The 16,514-nt window shown below is 46.6% G+C and overlaps 1 protein-coding gene across 1 annotated transcript in view; it reads left to right on the top strand.

Moving 5' to 3' along the window:
• SMARCC1 (SWI/SNF related, matrix associated, actin dependent regulator of chromatin subfamily c member 1) overlaps positions 1-16,514 on the top strand; it is a 131,023-nt gene that overhangs the window by 99,959 nt on the left and 14,550 nt on the right. The window contains exons 25-26 of the mRNA XM_063122327.1: positions 1,123-1,257; positions 7,232-7,493. Coding sequence (XP_062978397.1) covers positions 1,123-1,257; positions 7,232-7,493 — 397 coding nt within the window. The remainder of the gene's footprint in view (positions 1-1,122; positions 1,258-7,231; positions 7,494-16,514) is intronic.

Raw genomic sequence — 16,514 nt, 5'->3', positions numbered from 1 at the left:
TGCACTGGCTTTGAACTCCATAATGACAAATGTACTCTGAGCTCATAAACGATGGAGTCATTTCGTGCAGTTAGGACCTGCACACTCCAAAACAGAACTGTAGGGCAACCAGTCTTCCTCTTGAATTACATTAGAAATGTCTGGAAAGGTTTGTGTCCTTTAGCAAGCTCTGCCTTGGTGTCTGGGATGTGAGCCAGTCATGTTTTTATCAAAATGTATCCCAATAATGCCAGGTCAGCTCAACAACTATGGCAGAAGGCCTCGTAATCATAGCTTGAGTGTCAGAATCACCCTTCAGGATGTGCTAACATGAATGATTCAATTTGAGGTAACATAGGAATAAGTAGTTATTACATTAGTGTAAATCTAATAGACCCCTTTGTTGTAATAACCTCCGGCTTAAAGTAGTTATATAGTTTCAGATTCAATTATTCGGTAGCCTATAGGTCAGTACCTCTGGTTGAAGACGTTATGCCTATGGCTGCTTTTGCCCACTGTGAAATCTTGGCATTAAACAGTTCCCCTGGCAAATACTGCAGCAGCACCATAGATAACATGGATATAAGCCTTCCCACCTGCCTCGCCCTTTGCATCCGAATACAGTTTCAGTATCAGCTTGTTCACATTTTCAAAGGACTTGAAAGCAAAATCAGACCATTTATTTATTTATTTGATTTGTATCACACCCTTCCTCACAAAAGAGCCAAGCATGGCTAGCAACCTACATAAAATGGAGACTCACACATCATCAGCATTAAAACTGTAACAGCAAAATCACAGATATCTCGCACAACATCACAGAACTATCAACACAATCAACCAGGAAAACAAAGCACTTGCCTGCAGTCCAAAAGCTTGCACAAACCTACATGTCTAAATGACTGCATTGCGCTGGACAGCTAGATCTCTTACCAGAGGGGAGTTCCACAGCTTGGGCTGCTGTCTCCAAGAAGGCCCTGCCAATAAGACTTCGGGTTAATGTTGTCAGGTTAAAAGATGAAAGCATAATATATATTTTTGTATAAATGAAACATCTAGGCTGCTTTTTCTGTTTGTTTGAGACTGCAGAGCACTTAATTGTCTAGTCTGCATGTAGATAAAATGTGTGTGTTTTCCCCTCAGCATCTGGCAGCAGTTGAGGAAAGGAAGATCAAGTCCTTGGTAGCCCTTCTGGTGGAAACACAAATGAAGAAACTGGAGATCAAACTCCGTCATTTTGAGGAGCTGGAAACAATCATGGACAGAGAAAAAGAGGCGGTAAGACTGGGCGCGCGCAGTTTATTTAAATGCATACCCTCCTCTGGAAGCTCTGGAGCGTTGGGATTTGGGGGCTCTGTTCATATTAGCTCTTCATCCGTGTCCAAATACAAGTTTTATTTTTGAGTCCCAGAATATGGCCTTGAGGGCAAATGATGCAGCCACGTTGCTGAAGCAGGTGTGAGTCTGGTCACTTCCTGGATGGGAGACCCCCTTTAACCCTCTTGTATGTGCCACTTGAATTGCATGATGGCAGAAAGGCAGGATAAAAATAGATTAAATCAGAATTAAACCCAAGTACCAGTGAAGCTGGTTCAGGTGCACAGCAAACCTCCTATGTCCTCTATCCTTCATCTCTCCTGAAGCTTGCTGGTAACTGCTTGCTTTTGGATCATACGTATCAGTATATATCTTTCCTGTAGAAGATGAGGACTTCTTTTAAGCATATGTTTTCATGAATATTTATGGAGTGATTTCCTCAACCGATCCTGCAACCTTACGACAATGTGTATTTGTGTACTGTCCTTCGCTTGTGTCATATGATAAACTAGAGTAAGTTTTGAGAAATGAGGAATCCCAAGACGGTGCAAAATGGGGTGTGCTGTTTTGGCTCCCAGACAGCCTTCCTGCTGGTCAAGCCTCTTTTTCTGAACTCCCAGGGTTCATCTACAATACAACATAAGGTTTTGAGGAGCTGAGGCAAACAGTGGTGACTAGAGCTTCAGTTCTAGATGTTATTGATATATTGAAAACAAGCACAGGTCCAGATGTCATCCATCTGTGAGTTCTTAAGGAACCCAAATGTGAGATTGCTGATCTTCTAAAAAACATGTAACATATCCTTAAGATCAGCCTTTGTACCCGAGGACTCGAGAGTGGCCAGTGCAAATCAGTTTTTAAGAAGGGATAATGGGGGGGATCTGAAAAATTGTAGGCTGGTTAGCTTAACGCCTGTTCTGGGTAATTTAGTAAAAAGTATTATTAAAGATAAAATTATCAAGTATATCTAAGGACAGGTCTTGCTGAAGAAGAATCAACATGGCTTCTGCAAGGGAAAGTCTTTTTAGAGTTCTTTGAAAGAGTCAACAAGCATGTGGATACAGGTGATCCAGTAGACAAAGGCTTTAGACAAAGTTCCCTGTGAAAGACTGCTAAGCAAACTTTGGCCTAATCTACACCAAGCAGGATATTTTATTATGAAAGCAGTATATAAAAGGCAGGAGCCACACCAAGCACGATATAGTGGTATGAAGGCAGTATTTGGTAAGTGTCAGTGCACCCCAACAGTTGTCAGTGCACTTCAATACCGCTATAAAGCAGCAGTGTGGCTCTTGCTTTTTATATTCTGCTTTCGTAGTGCAATATCTTGCTTTGTGTAGATTAGGCCTTTGTAGTCATGAGATAAGAGGAGAGGTTCTCTCATAGATGGGTAACTGGTTAAAAAAAGAGGAAGCAGACAGAGTAGGAATAAATGGTCATTTCTCGCAATGGAGGATATAAACAGTGGGGTCCCCCAAAGGTCTGTATTGGAACCTGTGCTTTTAACTTTATCATAAATGATCTGGAGTTAGGGGTGAGCAGTGAGGTGGCCAAGTTTGTTCACAACAATAAATTATTTAGGGAGATTAAAACACAATGGAACAGCAAAAAGCTCCAAAAGGATCTCTTCACATTGGGGGATTTGCCACTAAAATGGCAAATGTGGTTCCGCGTAAGCAGAAAAAAACACCCTGACCGTTTATGTTCTTAGGATCTGAGCTGGTAGGGACTGACCAGGAAAGAGATCTTGGGATTGCAGTGAACAGCTCTCAATGAAATTTTTGACCCAGTATGCAAATTCCATGTTGGAGTTCATTAGGAAGGGAATGAAAAATAAAAGGGAATGAAAAATTAGGAAGGGAGTTCATTAGGAAGGGAATGAAAAATAAAGACAATATCGTAATGCCTTTTTATATAAAATCTGTAGTCCGACCACAGTTGGATCACTGTGTACAGTTCAGGTCATTGCAGCACGAAAGGGATATTGTAGAGTTGGAACAAGTGTAGAAAAGGGCAGCCAAAAGGATCAAGGAGGCTGGAGCAATTCCCCTATGAAGGAAGGTCGCACAGCATTTTGGGCTGGGTAAGAGAGGACATGATAGTGATGTATAAAATTATACATGGCATGGAGGAAGTAGATAGAAGCTTTTCTTGCCCTCTCGTAATACCAGGACTCAGGCTCATTCATTGAAGCTGATTGGGGCAAATAAAAGAAAGGACTTCTTCACACAGTGCTGTGGAATCTGCTACCGCAAGATGTAGCGGTGGCCACAAATTTGGATGGCAGTAAAAGGGGATAGATAAATAAATTTCTAGAGGAGAAGGCTGTCAATGGCTACTGGTCATAATGGCTATATGCTACCTCCAGTATGGGAGGCAGTATGCCTCTGTATACCAGTTGCTGTGGAACCTGGCTGGGAGGGTGCTTTTGCACTCATGTTCTGCTTCAGAGCTTCCTGAAGGCATCTAGTTGGCCACCATGGAAACAGAGCAATGGACTCTCCCACACTAGAGGCCTTCAAGAGGCAGCTGGACAACCCTCTGTCAGGGATGCTTTAGGGTGGATTCCTGCACTGAGCAGGGGGTTGGACTCGATGGCCTTGTAGGCCCCTTCCAACTCTGCTATTCTATGATTCTATGACTAGATGGACCCTTGGTCTGATCCAGCATGGCTCTTCTTATGTTAACTGCAGTTTTGTGAGTGCTAATAAATTAGAAACTTGGTCGTACACATGCGCGCCTAACTTCCAAATGCCAGCCTGAATGGGTCCCTGAAATGGCTTTGGAGAGGTGCCTACTCGGGCTTTGGTGAGATGGCCAGAGGGTGCAAGTGAGGGCCACGGCATGTTGTCAGCATAGTTGGGTACTACAGGGCTCCCCACCAGCCAGCGCGCCCCCACCCCCGTCCTTCCTTTCCACTGTGGGTGCATCCCTGCTGTAGACCCCAGCTAGCCAGAGGGCAAGCAGCCCCAAACGCTAAAGGGGCAAGGAGGAGCGTGTGTCCTGTTGGGGAAATCTCCCTCCATTTTGAGAAGGTTGAGATTCAGCCTATTGGTCGTTTCGCTTGTCTGTTCGGATGTTGTAAGGGCTTGCCCACAGGGTGGCTCCTCCTCCTGCTGCTGGTTTGGTGCTGAGGAACGAGGTCAAAGCATGGCAAGCATCCTGGGCTAAAGACTAGTAGCTCCCCTTTCTCCGGACACCCCACAATAAACCCAGCAAGCCAGTTTTCCCTGGACTGGGAAGACCAGCAGTGCTGCAGCGGAACACCACATGGGCCAAGCTAATAGCTGTCCGTGGGCCCGTTGGGAAGAATTCTCCTTCCCTGGTTGTGACAGTGACAGCGACAGCGCCCTTCCTTTGAAGGGCGGGCCAGGCGATGCTTAAGGGAGATGAGCTGCCAGGATACCGAACCATCGACGTTTCTAGGTCCTCCTGTCCGGTCCCCTCACAGGTGAGTTGAACGAAACCCACATTTCCCTGCTGGCATTTGTCGTACGTATCAATGATAAGAGTGTGACAAATGGCATTCTTCGGCCCCAGCTATGCAGCGGAAGGAGGGGTGTGTGTTTTTTCCTTTTCTCGAACCGCCCAGCGGAGGAGCTGAGGATACGCGTGTGCTGTGCCCACCCCCACCAGCTGCCTGGATGCAAACAAAACCGTTTGCCGATTGGCAGATAAGGAAAGGGCTGTTGCTAAGGGGGAGGCTGTCCCTGGATTCCCTTCTCGTTAAGGGGAAGACTCTGCCGCAGCCACCCCTCGCCCACATGCTCATGCCTTCCATTCTTCCCCGTTTAAAAGAAAAAGCCTTCCCCTTCCAGAGACGTTTGCCCGTTTCCCTCCACAAAGCTCCTACGGGCTAAAAATATAGCTTCCGTTTTGTGTTGTGTGTTAGTTGCCTGGACCCTTTTCATACCATAATAAAGGGTTGCTTCCTCCCTTGCTGTTGGGAAGTGGGGAGCAGAGGAGGGAAGGCGACGGGTTTATACATAACATGATTTAATGTATAAACCAAAGCCATTTTAGCGCTGTCAACCCTAATTGTGCTCAAGTCAAGATTGCATAAATAAGAGCCTTGTTAATCCAGAAATTGTGACAGCGTGCATTAATGTATAGTTGGCTGTGATACGGGAGGGTTTTGTTCTTTTACAATTCCTTTATCCTTTTAACAGGTGCGGTGCTTCACAAAACCGCTATCTCGCTTTGTTAGTATTTTCCATGGCAGGATCCTCTTTTACTTGTATAAAAGCCACCCAATGAATTTGAACACAGACTGAGATCCAACACACATTTTGCACAGGAATTCCATGGGCCGTTATTTCATAGAATCATAGAATCGCAGAGTTGGAAGGGGCCTAAAAGGCCATCGAGTCCAACCCCCTGCTCAATGCAGGAATCCACCCGAAAGCATCCCTGACAGATGGTTGTCCAGCTGCCTCTTGAAGGCGCCTCTAGTGTGGGAGGGCCCACCACCTCCCTAGGGAACTGATTCCATTGTCATACTGCTCTAACAGTCAGGACGTTTTCCCTGATGTCCAGCTGGAATCTGGCTTCCTTTAACTTGAGCCCGTTATTCCGTGTCCTGCACTCTGGGAGGATCGAGAAGAGATCCTGGCCTTCCTCTGTGTGACAACCTTTGAAGTCTTTGAAGAGTGCTATCGTGTCTCCCCTCAATCTTCTCTTCTCCAGGCTAGACCTGCCCAGTTCTTTCAGTCTCTCTTCATAGGGCTTTGTTTCCAGACCCCTGATCATCCTGGTTGCCCTCCTCTGAACACGCTCCAGATTATTATTTATTTATTTATTTATTTATTTATTTATTTATTTATTTATATAGCACCATCAATGTACATGGTGCTGTACAGAGTAAAATTTATTTATTTATTTATTTATTTATTTCATTTTTATACCGCCCAATAGCCGAAGCTCTCTGGGCAGTTCACAATAAAATAAATAAAACAATAAATAACAAGACCCCGCCGCATAGGCTTGCATTCTAATAAAATCATAATAAAACAATAAGGAGGGGAAGAGAATGCACCAAACAGGCAGTACAAAAGTCAGAACAAAATCAAGTTTTAAAAGCTTGTCTGCGTCCTTCTTGAATTGCGGAGCCCAGAACTGGATGCAATACTCTAGACGAGGCCTAACCAGGGCCGAATTTCAGTTGAATAAAGGATGAGTTTGGACCTAGCTTGTGCCTTTTCCATATATTGGGGGTTTCATTTTGCATGAGCAAAGTCCAGGATCACTTGATGCAACATTACCTTGTGTGCGGTGTGTTTTCTGTATTCATGAAGCATCAGAGAAAATGTGGAGGCTACGCAGGGGAGTATCTAGTCATTGTCTTTCCACTGAGTTGTTCTTCTCTGCCCCCTCCCCCCCCCACACACTTTTAGCCCACTTGTCTACCATTTGTTATCCTTATGGATGATAATGACGATGAGGGCAATATTGAAATTATTTAAAATCCAGGAATTGTGCAAGCTAAGCAGATCTGCTTTACTTTTTCGAGTCGCACTTAACTATCTCGTGGTCAGATTTGGCTGCCCTTGTCTGGCACATAGCATTTGCACTTTCATGGTGCAGCAGAGAATGTCCCACCTTGGGTCAGGCAGTCTGACCCTTGCAGCGCGGAGGCCACTTTGAAGCAGCCTTTCCCCGTGGCAAATGCCTTCAGTGCTCATGAGGCGGGGCCCCTGGGATCGGCGTTGTGCCCTGGACATCAAATGAATCGTACTTGGGCTATCCTTTTTCCTCTCCCCTCTTAAAGTGTACTTATGAGTACTGAATGTAAAAGCCAGCCTCTGCCTGACCGGAGGACGTTCCTAGGCCCTTTTTGTAAGCGATCTTCAAGAAGTGGAAGGAAGGCGTGATGGGCTGGCATGGCTTCGCATGAATTGATACCTTTACGATGAGAATCTCGTTCCTCTTTCTGTAGCTGGAGCAGCAGAGGCAGCAGCTGCTGACAGAGCGCCAGAACTTCCACATGGAGCAGCTAAAGTACGCGGAGTTACGAGCACGCCAGCAACTGGAACAGCAGCAGCACAGCCAGAATGCTCAACAGTCGCACCAGCATTCCAGCGGCCCTGGCATGAACCCTCTCGGAACAGCCAATCATCCAGGCTTGATGTCCCACCAGCAACCTCCTCCCTATGCCCTGATGCACCACCAAATGCCCCCTCCTCACCCCACACAGACAGGTAAGGGCTGGGAAACTCCCTCATCTCTTGGGGAGAGTTAAACGGGAGCCGGATCTGTGCTGGTACGATGGGCTCCCCAGAAACTGAGATAATTGCATGATTGTTCTGTCAACGGTTTTTCATTTTCTCCCCAGGATTTGTCTCCTTGGATTGTATCCAATGCTAGCCCTATTCGCTTTTCAGTGTGGGTGTATTCAAAGCAGGGCTCACTTGCGCGCAACCCACTAGGGCAAAACCTGTGCAAGAATTGGGCCATAAAGAATTGAGCCATAAAGGAATGGCCGTGCTGCACGCTGAAGCCCCCACCCGTGAGATCTGGACGTTCTCAAGCAGCTACATAATGGACCCGAGGATGTCCTTTACTGTTCCTAGGCCACACACCATTAAAATCCTAGATCTAAAGCAGCCTCCCCCAATGTCCATGCTGGGTGGGGACGATGGGAGTTGCAGCCCAACACATCTGGAAGGCACCAGCTTGGGGAAAGTTGGGTTAAAGCACTAGGAAACACGGGCCTACAGTCCCACAAGTATTCATAAATTTGTTCTCTTTTAAATCATCTACGGTCAGTAATGTATTCTAAATGACAACCCTTTTTTTTTTTATGGGACACCTTCACAATTATTGCTTTCTAACGAAGTTGCTCTCAGAAATCAAAGACTAACCGATATATCGTGGCATAAGCTTACGTGGACCACAGCATGAGATGTTATCCTGAGAGTGGCTTGCATGCAAGTGTTCCAGACTGCTTTGTGTTGCTAGGATTCTTTGGGCTGAAATTAAGCATGCTCATTTGTTGCAGACCTCTAGAGCAGCCTTCCTCAACCTGGGGCGCTCCAGATGTGTTGGACTACAACTCCCAGAATGCCCCAGCCAGCTCTGCTGGCTGGGGCATTCTGGGAGTTGTAGTCCAACACATCTGGAGCGCCCCAGGTTGAGGAAGGCTGCTCTAGAGACTAAAACAGCTTTATTCTCCAAAAAGAAAGATGAACAGAGCTTTAGGGGTTGCAGGAGTAGGCAATATAGGAGTGGATTTTATAGGAAGTTGAAGTCTGGGATCTGGATAAGGAGAAGGATGTGCTTTCGACTAGTTAAAATGTGGAGGCGGCAAAGAGCACCATCGCAAGGTGAGGAGCCCATTTTGAGGGGGCAGTAGCAGGTGTGAGATACGGGCAGAGGAGGTAACTTGTTGAGCGCGCACTTCTTTCTGATGAACACTTGTGTGGTGTTACATTTTCAGGCCTGTCTCTTCTCATCAGTTGCGCTGCGCTTTCCGGTTTGTGATGTCGGGAAGTGTGAGCGATTGAGCTGGATGGATTTATTTCGTTCAACCTCTTTTGCTCCAGTACCCCAGTAGTCACAGCTCTATCAAAAACGAGTCCTCTAGCAAAACTAATTAAAACATGGAGTGAAGGCATAGTCGGGGAAAGGCCCTGTTAACAACCTTCTTTCCCTGAATTACTGGCACAGACTTAATGGTAGTCTGTGATTGTCCCGATGAGTGGTGGTGACAAGTATGTTCCTCAGAGCAATGTCGAAAGAATGATCGATATAGGTTGCAAAGATGTTTGTAGGTTGGAAATGCAATAGAAATTATTAATTGCTGACGTATGTTTAGTTTTTGTTTGACTACACTCTGCCTGCCTGCCAGAACCCCCTCCCCCTTTTTTTGAGAGAGAGAGAGAGAGAGAGAGACTTGCTTTCATCTCCCCTTAAGATCTCAGCTGAAAGGTTGGCCATCAACTTTTTGCAAGTTTTATTGATTTATTTTTAAAATGTATAGTCCACACTTTCATCCAAAAGAGGATTTCAGGGAAAAAGTCAGATAACGTAATAACAGGCTCAAGTTAAAAGAAGCCAGATTCCAGCTGGACATCAGGAAAAACTTCTTGACTGTTAGAGCAGTACGACAATGGAACCAGTGACGTACGACAATGGAACCAGTGACCTAGGGAGGTTGTGGGCTCTCTCACACTCGAGGGCTTCAAGAGGCAGCTGGACAACCCTCTGTCAGGGATGCTTTAGGGTGGATTCCTGCATTGAGCAGGGGGTTGGACTCGATGGCCTTGTAGGCCCCTTCCAGCTCTGCTATTCTATGATTCTATAAATTGTTACTATAAAAATAGTAAAAATAAATACAGTTTTTAAAAAAGGAGAGCTACAGACCAGAATACTTAACCAGTTCTTAAGAGAGGTTGATTACCTATAAGTAGTTATCTTTGAGTCGTCTTTTATGCTATCACACATATGAGTCCTGGATTTTCACAGATCCTCCTAGAGCAGCCCTTCCTCAACCTGGGGCACTTCAGATGTCTTGGACTACAACTCCCAGAATGCCCCAGCCAGCACATCTGGAGCACCCCAGGTTGAGGAAGGCTGTTCTAGAGCGTTAGAAAGCAGGAGCTGCCACCCTAGCCCCCGTGGGCAGTCCCTGTGCTAAGTGCCAGCCTCAAGGGGTGGGCGAGCGCCTTCCTGCCCAGCATAAGTGAAGACTTATAAGGGAATATACTTGCAACCATGCGTGTCAGTTTTCGGTTTACTGTAACTAGCTCTGTTCACAGGCTGTGCTTTAGTATGTGGTGGTATCAGTAAATGAGGCGTCTGGCCACCCACCCACACCTTTTATGCATTCTAGTTACTAATTTCTCTTCAGTGAACAGCTTTAAGCCAACATCAACTCCCTGGCAGGGTAGTAAGGGGCTTGAACTTAGAAGTGTAATATGTGAATACTATGGAGAAATTGTGACGGGTCTCTGTTCACGATTGCAACTACAAATGAACTGTGTGAGTAAGCCTTTAACCCAGTGGGTCCCAGTTAGCTAAGTATGCGGACCCCTTGTTTTTCAAATGCCAAGCCATGGACCTCCTAGTTTTGAAAAATGTGTTATCTCTATGGTAGTTACCTGTGCGAAGCGATTTTTTTGGAGAAAAGGGGTAGCCCCTAATAAGCAAAGGATTTTAGGTATACTAAAAAAAAGACCATAAAATTTGTGATATTACCACGCAAAAATGACAATGATTTAGTTAGGAATATAAAGATGAATTTAATTTTACTAACATCTACTTTACAATTGAACAAATTATGACATGTCTAGCAGCTACTAAACCTAAATGTGATGGGAGAAATCATGCCTCTTTTTGTCCCGAACAATCCCTTCCACATCCGGTTCAATATTTCCTACTTTTAATCTCAAAACTGGATCAACATTGAGCCAATTTCTATGCTTGTTCTTCCTATAACAAAATGTCGAAAATGTTTGTTCACAAAGATATGTGGAACAAAAGGGAGCTAGATGTTTCAAAGCTTTTTTCACCTAACTTCTTATAATCAGGAAATACCTTCACCCAGAATTGGTCCAGTCTATATTCTTTGAAAAATGATTTCAATGAACCATCACAAGTCACGTCAGCAAGTGCATCTTGCTCTTCCGCAGAGAGAGTTGTTAGTTGTACATCACCACATTCAAAAGGATTCCTTTTCCATGAGCTTTCAGGATTAGGTGCAGGGAAGTAATCTCTGAAGCTAGTCGCTAAATCACGCAGGTGCTCAGGGATGTTATATTTTACTTCTGGTAGGAATTCATCATCACTGGTCTCCAGAAATGAATGGTTATTATGTGGGTGGTGCCACGGACCCCCTGGGTGGGTTACGTGGACCCCCTGGGGTCCACGGACCACCAATTGGGAACCACTGCAGTCTAACCAGTGGATTTGTTATCAAGAACAAATTGCCCTGTTCTGACTTGGCTAAGGAAATACCAAAACAGTACTCCAAAGCAAAGGATTATTCTAATATTCCCATGTACAAGTATTTGTCCAGGAAAAGTAGTTCTGGAAGTTATTGCCAGACAACCAGGAACACCAAATGCCACCATGTGATTACTGCATCCAGCAGAAATAGCTCGATACGGAATGCACACAAGACATTCTGGGGTTGGGGGCAGGCCTACTAGCATCCAGAAGGGAAGCCAGTTTGGCTGTAAAAAACTAAATATGTCTGCTTGTATCAACACTTTATACGTGACCTCCGTACGTGAAAGATGCCCATCTTGCCCAGGAGAAATAAAGCTCATAAAGGAACCCTTCACTGTTTAATAATAAGCTGGTTCTGGAGACCAAGGGTTAGTCGTCCAATTAGGAGCGAATCTCGACAAATCCTCTGAAAGACCCACCCACCCTGACTGGGCAGAAGGGCTCCGAACTTCCCTTCCAAAGTTCCCTCATGACAAACAATTCCTTCAGTTATGCGTCCCAACTACTTGCTAACGCCAACTCTAGTCTTGTAGCAACCGCCATGCGCTCATGTGCGTGTGGGTTTTCTTGCTGTCAGGCAAGCTTTGTTGCTCGCTCCAACAGCAAGGCTTTCAAAAGTGATTCGAAGAACCCATTTTGCCCAATTACAGGTTCATTCGCTTCTGCTCGTTTTGCTGGGATTGCTAACGTTCTGCGTAGAAAACAGAAAGACGGTTCCTAAGACTCTGGTCATATGGCAACGGGTACTTTCTGTGAACAGACCAATCAAAACAGCTTTCTTTCTGTGCACCTCCTTCTCCTACACTACGGGACTCCCTAAATGCATGGAAAAGTTAGGATCTGAACACGCTCATGGACATGCACAGCTCAGCACAACTCATTAGGAGTGGGCCTAATGAATCCTGGCCCTGCTTTTCAGCAGTGGAAAGACAGGGCACTGCTGGCTGAGGAAAAGGAACAGAGTTCCCCATGTTGCAGCACGCAGCTGAACAGAAAAACTTCCTGACTGTTAGAGCAGTACGACAATGGAATCAGTTGCCTGGTGAGGTTGTGGGCTCTCCCACACCAGAGGCCTTCAAGAGGGGCAGCTGGACAACCCTCTGTCAGGGATGCTTTAGGGTGGATTCCTGCATTGAGCAGGGGGTTGGACTCGATGGCCTTGTAGGCCCCTTCCAACTCTGCCATTCTATGAGTCTATGGATGGGATCTGCCTTCCTACACTTGTGAACAGTCCCTCCACCCAATTCTCGATCCTCCCAGACTACAGGACACGGAATAACAGGCTCAAGTTAAAGGAAGCCAGATTCCAGCTGGACATCAGGAAAAACTTCCTGACTGTTAGAGCAGTACGACAATGGAACCAGTTACCTAGGGAGGTTGTGGGCTCTCCCACACTAGAGGCCTTCAAGAGGCAGCTGGACAACCCTCTGTCAGGGATGCTTCAGGGTGGATTCCTGCATTGAGCAGCGGGTTGGACTCGATGGCCTTGTAGGCCCCTTCCAACTCTGCTATTCTATGATTCTAGCAGAGGCCCACCAGTAGGGGTTGGGGGGGAAACACTTAATGGGGGGACCTCTATCCTGATTCAGGCCATCTCCCCAGTAATACTGAACAAGATACCGAAACTAAGACAGTGGCCAAATCCACCCATTGCCTTGTGGCTTACACCTAGTGCTGTTTTCACTCTTGGTGCTCTGGGAAGGCAGGATGGCAAGAAGCAGATGAGTCAGACTCAGGATATTACTTTGGATTGAAAGCTATTATTTTATTTTTGGCCAGTAAGTGTTTTAAAGTCACTTTCTCCTGAGCTCTGTCCTGCCTGTCACATCAGCAGCGTTCTGCTTAACCCTTCCTTTCATGCTCTGCTGGGTTAACAGTGCTGCTTTTCATGTGTCACCAAGAGGCAGCGCCAAGCCTGCTGGGTAATGGCTGCTGGGAAGAGTCTGGGGAAGAGGCGCACGACCTCTATCATGCCGCCACAAAGCCAAGGGAGGAGTTCAAGTGGGGTGGTGCCCTCTTGTGCTTTCTTCCTTCAGGCCTCCCCGTTCTCTTCCCTCAATGGACGACCCTATTTAGGGACAGTTGTGAAGGCTTCCAAGTCACAGCTAAATCACTGCTAGTAGCGTCCCATCAGGCTGTCTGGATCACTCTTTCAGAAACCCACCAGCCAGGCAAGCCGTACCTCTTTCTGGCAGTCTCTTTCCAGGTGAACAGGTGACACACAAGCTCAGCCTACACAGGCAAGAGGATGCAGAGAGCAGACGCTGGATAAGCTGGAGGTCAAGAAGCAGCAACTGGCAGAGCGAGGGAGTGTAGAGCAAACCAGTCCTTTTACAGAACCGGTTCAAAGCTTTCTGAGTTCGCATTGTACCACGTAATCTTGGGAGATCCTTCCACATTGTTACAGCAGGTGTGCCGCAAACTCATCTGAATCACTGAATGACACTTCCCAGAAGACCTGCTTCACTGGCATACGAATATCAGTCAGCTAGTTAAAACTCAAAAGAAGTGCCCCATCCCAATGTCACAGCGGATTAGGTGACAAACAGAAGTGGAGCTCTCCTCTCTTCCAAATCTAGTATGTGGGGTCGGCTTGCCTAACGGGGGAGATCTCTTGCACCCTTCCATCAGCAAACAGTGGGGCAATTTTACTTTAAACCATATTGCAGACTTCCTAGCACCAAGGTTTTCATAGTCTCAAACAGAAAAGCACTAAACCAGAGACTAAATCCCTAATTAGTTTGGGGCTTGAATATCTGAAGGCCACCTTCTGCCGTATCAACCTGCCTGTGCGTTAAGATCATCAGAGGAGGCCCTTCTGTATATTCCAGCTGTGAACGAAATACATTTATCATCTGCAAATGAATCATAGAATAGCAGAGTTGGAAGGGGCCTACAAGGCCATCGAGTCCAGCCCCCTGCTCAATGCAGGAATCCACCCGAAAGCATCCCTGACAGAGGGTTGTCCAGCTGCCTCTTGAAGGCCTCGAGAGTGGGAGAGCCCACCACCTCCCTAGGTCACTGGTTCCATTGTCGTACTGCTCTAACAGTCAGGAAGTTTTTCCTGATGTCCAGCTGGAATCTGGCTTCCTTTAACTTGAGCCCGTTATTCCGTGTCCTGCACTCTGGGAGGATGGAGAAGAGATCCTGGCCCTCCTCTGTGTGACAACCTTTTAAGTATTTGAAGAGTGCTCTCATGTCTCCCCTCCATCTTCTCTTCTCCAGGCTAAACCTGCCCAGTTCTTTCAGTCTCTCTTGATAGGGCTTTGTTTCCAGAGGGGGCCCTCTCTGTGGTGGCACCCTGTCTCCAGAATATCCTTCCATGAGAGGTAGCCTTTTTGGCACCAGGTTAAAACCTTTTCATTTGCCCAAGCATTTTACATTTTAACTTGAACTTCGTCTTTTTAGCTGGTTGAAATAGTTTTTTGCACCTCTCAATTTGGAATCCAAGAGGCAAGATGACGCATCAGTACTAGAATCATCTGAAGATTGGCTTATGGAGCAACTGTGGGGGGGAAACCATTGACACAACGGCAGGCAAGGAAGTTTGCCTTGTGCCATACTATAAGTTGTCACCAACACAGGCCCCCAACTTCAGAAGCAACCCAAGCAATTTGTAAAGAAGCATGTGATCTCACGGAGGCTGCTGGCCTGCAGTCTTTGGATCCAGGCAGTTGGGAGTTAGTAGTAGTAGTAGTATTTATTTATATAGCACCATCAGTGTACATGGTGCTGTACAAAGTAAAAGAATAAAAGCAACAACACCCTGCCACACAGGCTTACATTCTAATAAAATCATAATAAAACAATGAGAAAGGGAAGGGAACACACCAAACAGGCTCAGGGGACAATAAAACCAACAGTGTGAAAGTAAGAACAAAGTCAAGTTCTAAAAGCTGTAGAATAAAAGAAAAGTTTTCAATTGAGGTTTCAAAACAGTAATTGAATTCGTGATCCGCAAATGCTCTGGAAGAGAATTCCAGGCCGAAGGGGCAGCGAGAGAAAATGGACGCAGCAGAGCAAGAGAAGTGGGGGCCCTTGGGCGGGTAAGAAACATGGCGTTCGATGAACGAAGAGCTCGATGGGGGCAATAGGGTGAGATGAGAGAAGAAAGATAAGAAGGAGCCAGACTGTGAGAAGCTTTGAAAGTCAACAGGAGAAGCTTATTTTGGATTCTGGGGTGAATTGGAAGCCAGTGAGGAGATTTCAGAAGTGGAGTAACATGGTCGGAGCGGCGAGCCAAGAAGATGACCTTAGCAGCAGAGTGGTGAATAGAAACCAATGAACTGATGTAAGAAGGAAGGCCAGTCAGAAGAAGGTTACAGTAGTCCAGCCGCGAAATAACCCATGCATGAACACGAGTCTTGGCAGAAGAGTCAGACAAAGTTGTGTTCCACAGTCCTTTGCTGCAAGCATGACACGGAGTCCTGCAATGTGGCCCACAGGTACAGTGCAACCACTTCAGGCCAAGCCTGGTTGCTGCTGCAGGTAGCGATTTTGGGGTGGTTTCCCTGAGCTCAACTTTAGCACCGGCGGTTAAAAGCAGGCCCTGCAAAAAGGCGTCGATGCTGGAGTTAGGCCGGGGGCATCAGCTGTGCTGTGGATGCCAGAGGATGTTTTAACCCAGCCTTCCCCAGTCATTCCCATTGGCCACGTTGGCTGGGGATGATGGACGTTGCAGTCCAATGCATCTGCAAGACGCAAGGTTGAGGAAGGCTGCTTTACCCACGTTGAACTGCGGAGGCTTTTTATGTGGGTGGGAGACACTCGGCTGGGTTTCAGGACCTGGTAACTCCTGACAGCGATGTTTTATTTAAGAGGCATAAATATTTGAAGGTAGCCAGTGTGGTCTTGGCGTGCCGCTTAGTCTGTTCTTTGTCCACGGCATCATTGGTCTTGCCAGTTAACGTTGCCTGCTATGTTGTGTGTGCAGAAGAAGCTGCAGCCGGAGCCTCCAGGACTCGTGTCCGGTTGGTCGTGGCCCAGAAAATAACCCCCACAGGGCATTTAGGAGGTGGGTGGGGAGTCTGACTTGGTGCCTCTCTGACCGGCAGAGAACAGCTCATTGTGATGGAGAGAAGTGACGGAAATGCAGCCGGCAGGCAGAGTGGGGAGCGCGAGACTCAGTGCTAAATTAGCTGCTCTGCTTAATTATTCAGGGCCTGGCTCTGCGATTCTGTGGGTCTCCTGGGGAGGACATGCTGCAGAAAGGGCAGATTCTGGAGCTTGGCTGGCGGTGTTAAGCTTCCAATCCTGCTTTCATAGAATCA

This window comes from Elgaria multicarinata, chromosome 1, assembly GCF_023053635.1.
Source record: "Elgaria multicarinata webbii isolate HBS135686 ecotype San Diego chromosome 1, rElgMul1.1.pri, whole genome shotgun sequence".
In the NCBI taxonomy this organism is placed as follows: domain Eukaryota; kingdom Metazoa; phylum Chordata; class Lepidosauria; order Squamata; family Anguidae; genus Elgaria; species Elgaria multicarinata.
Note: the sequence above shows the minus strand (reverse complement) of the source record. Positions and strands in the feature narration are given on the sequence as shown.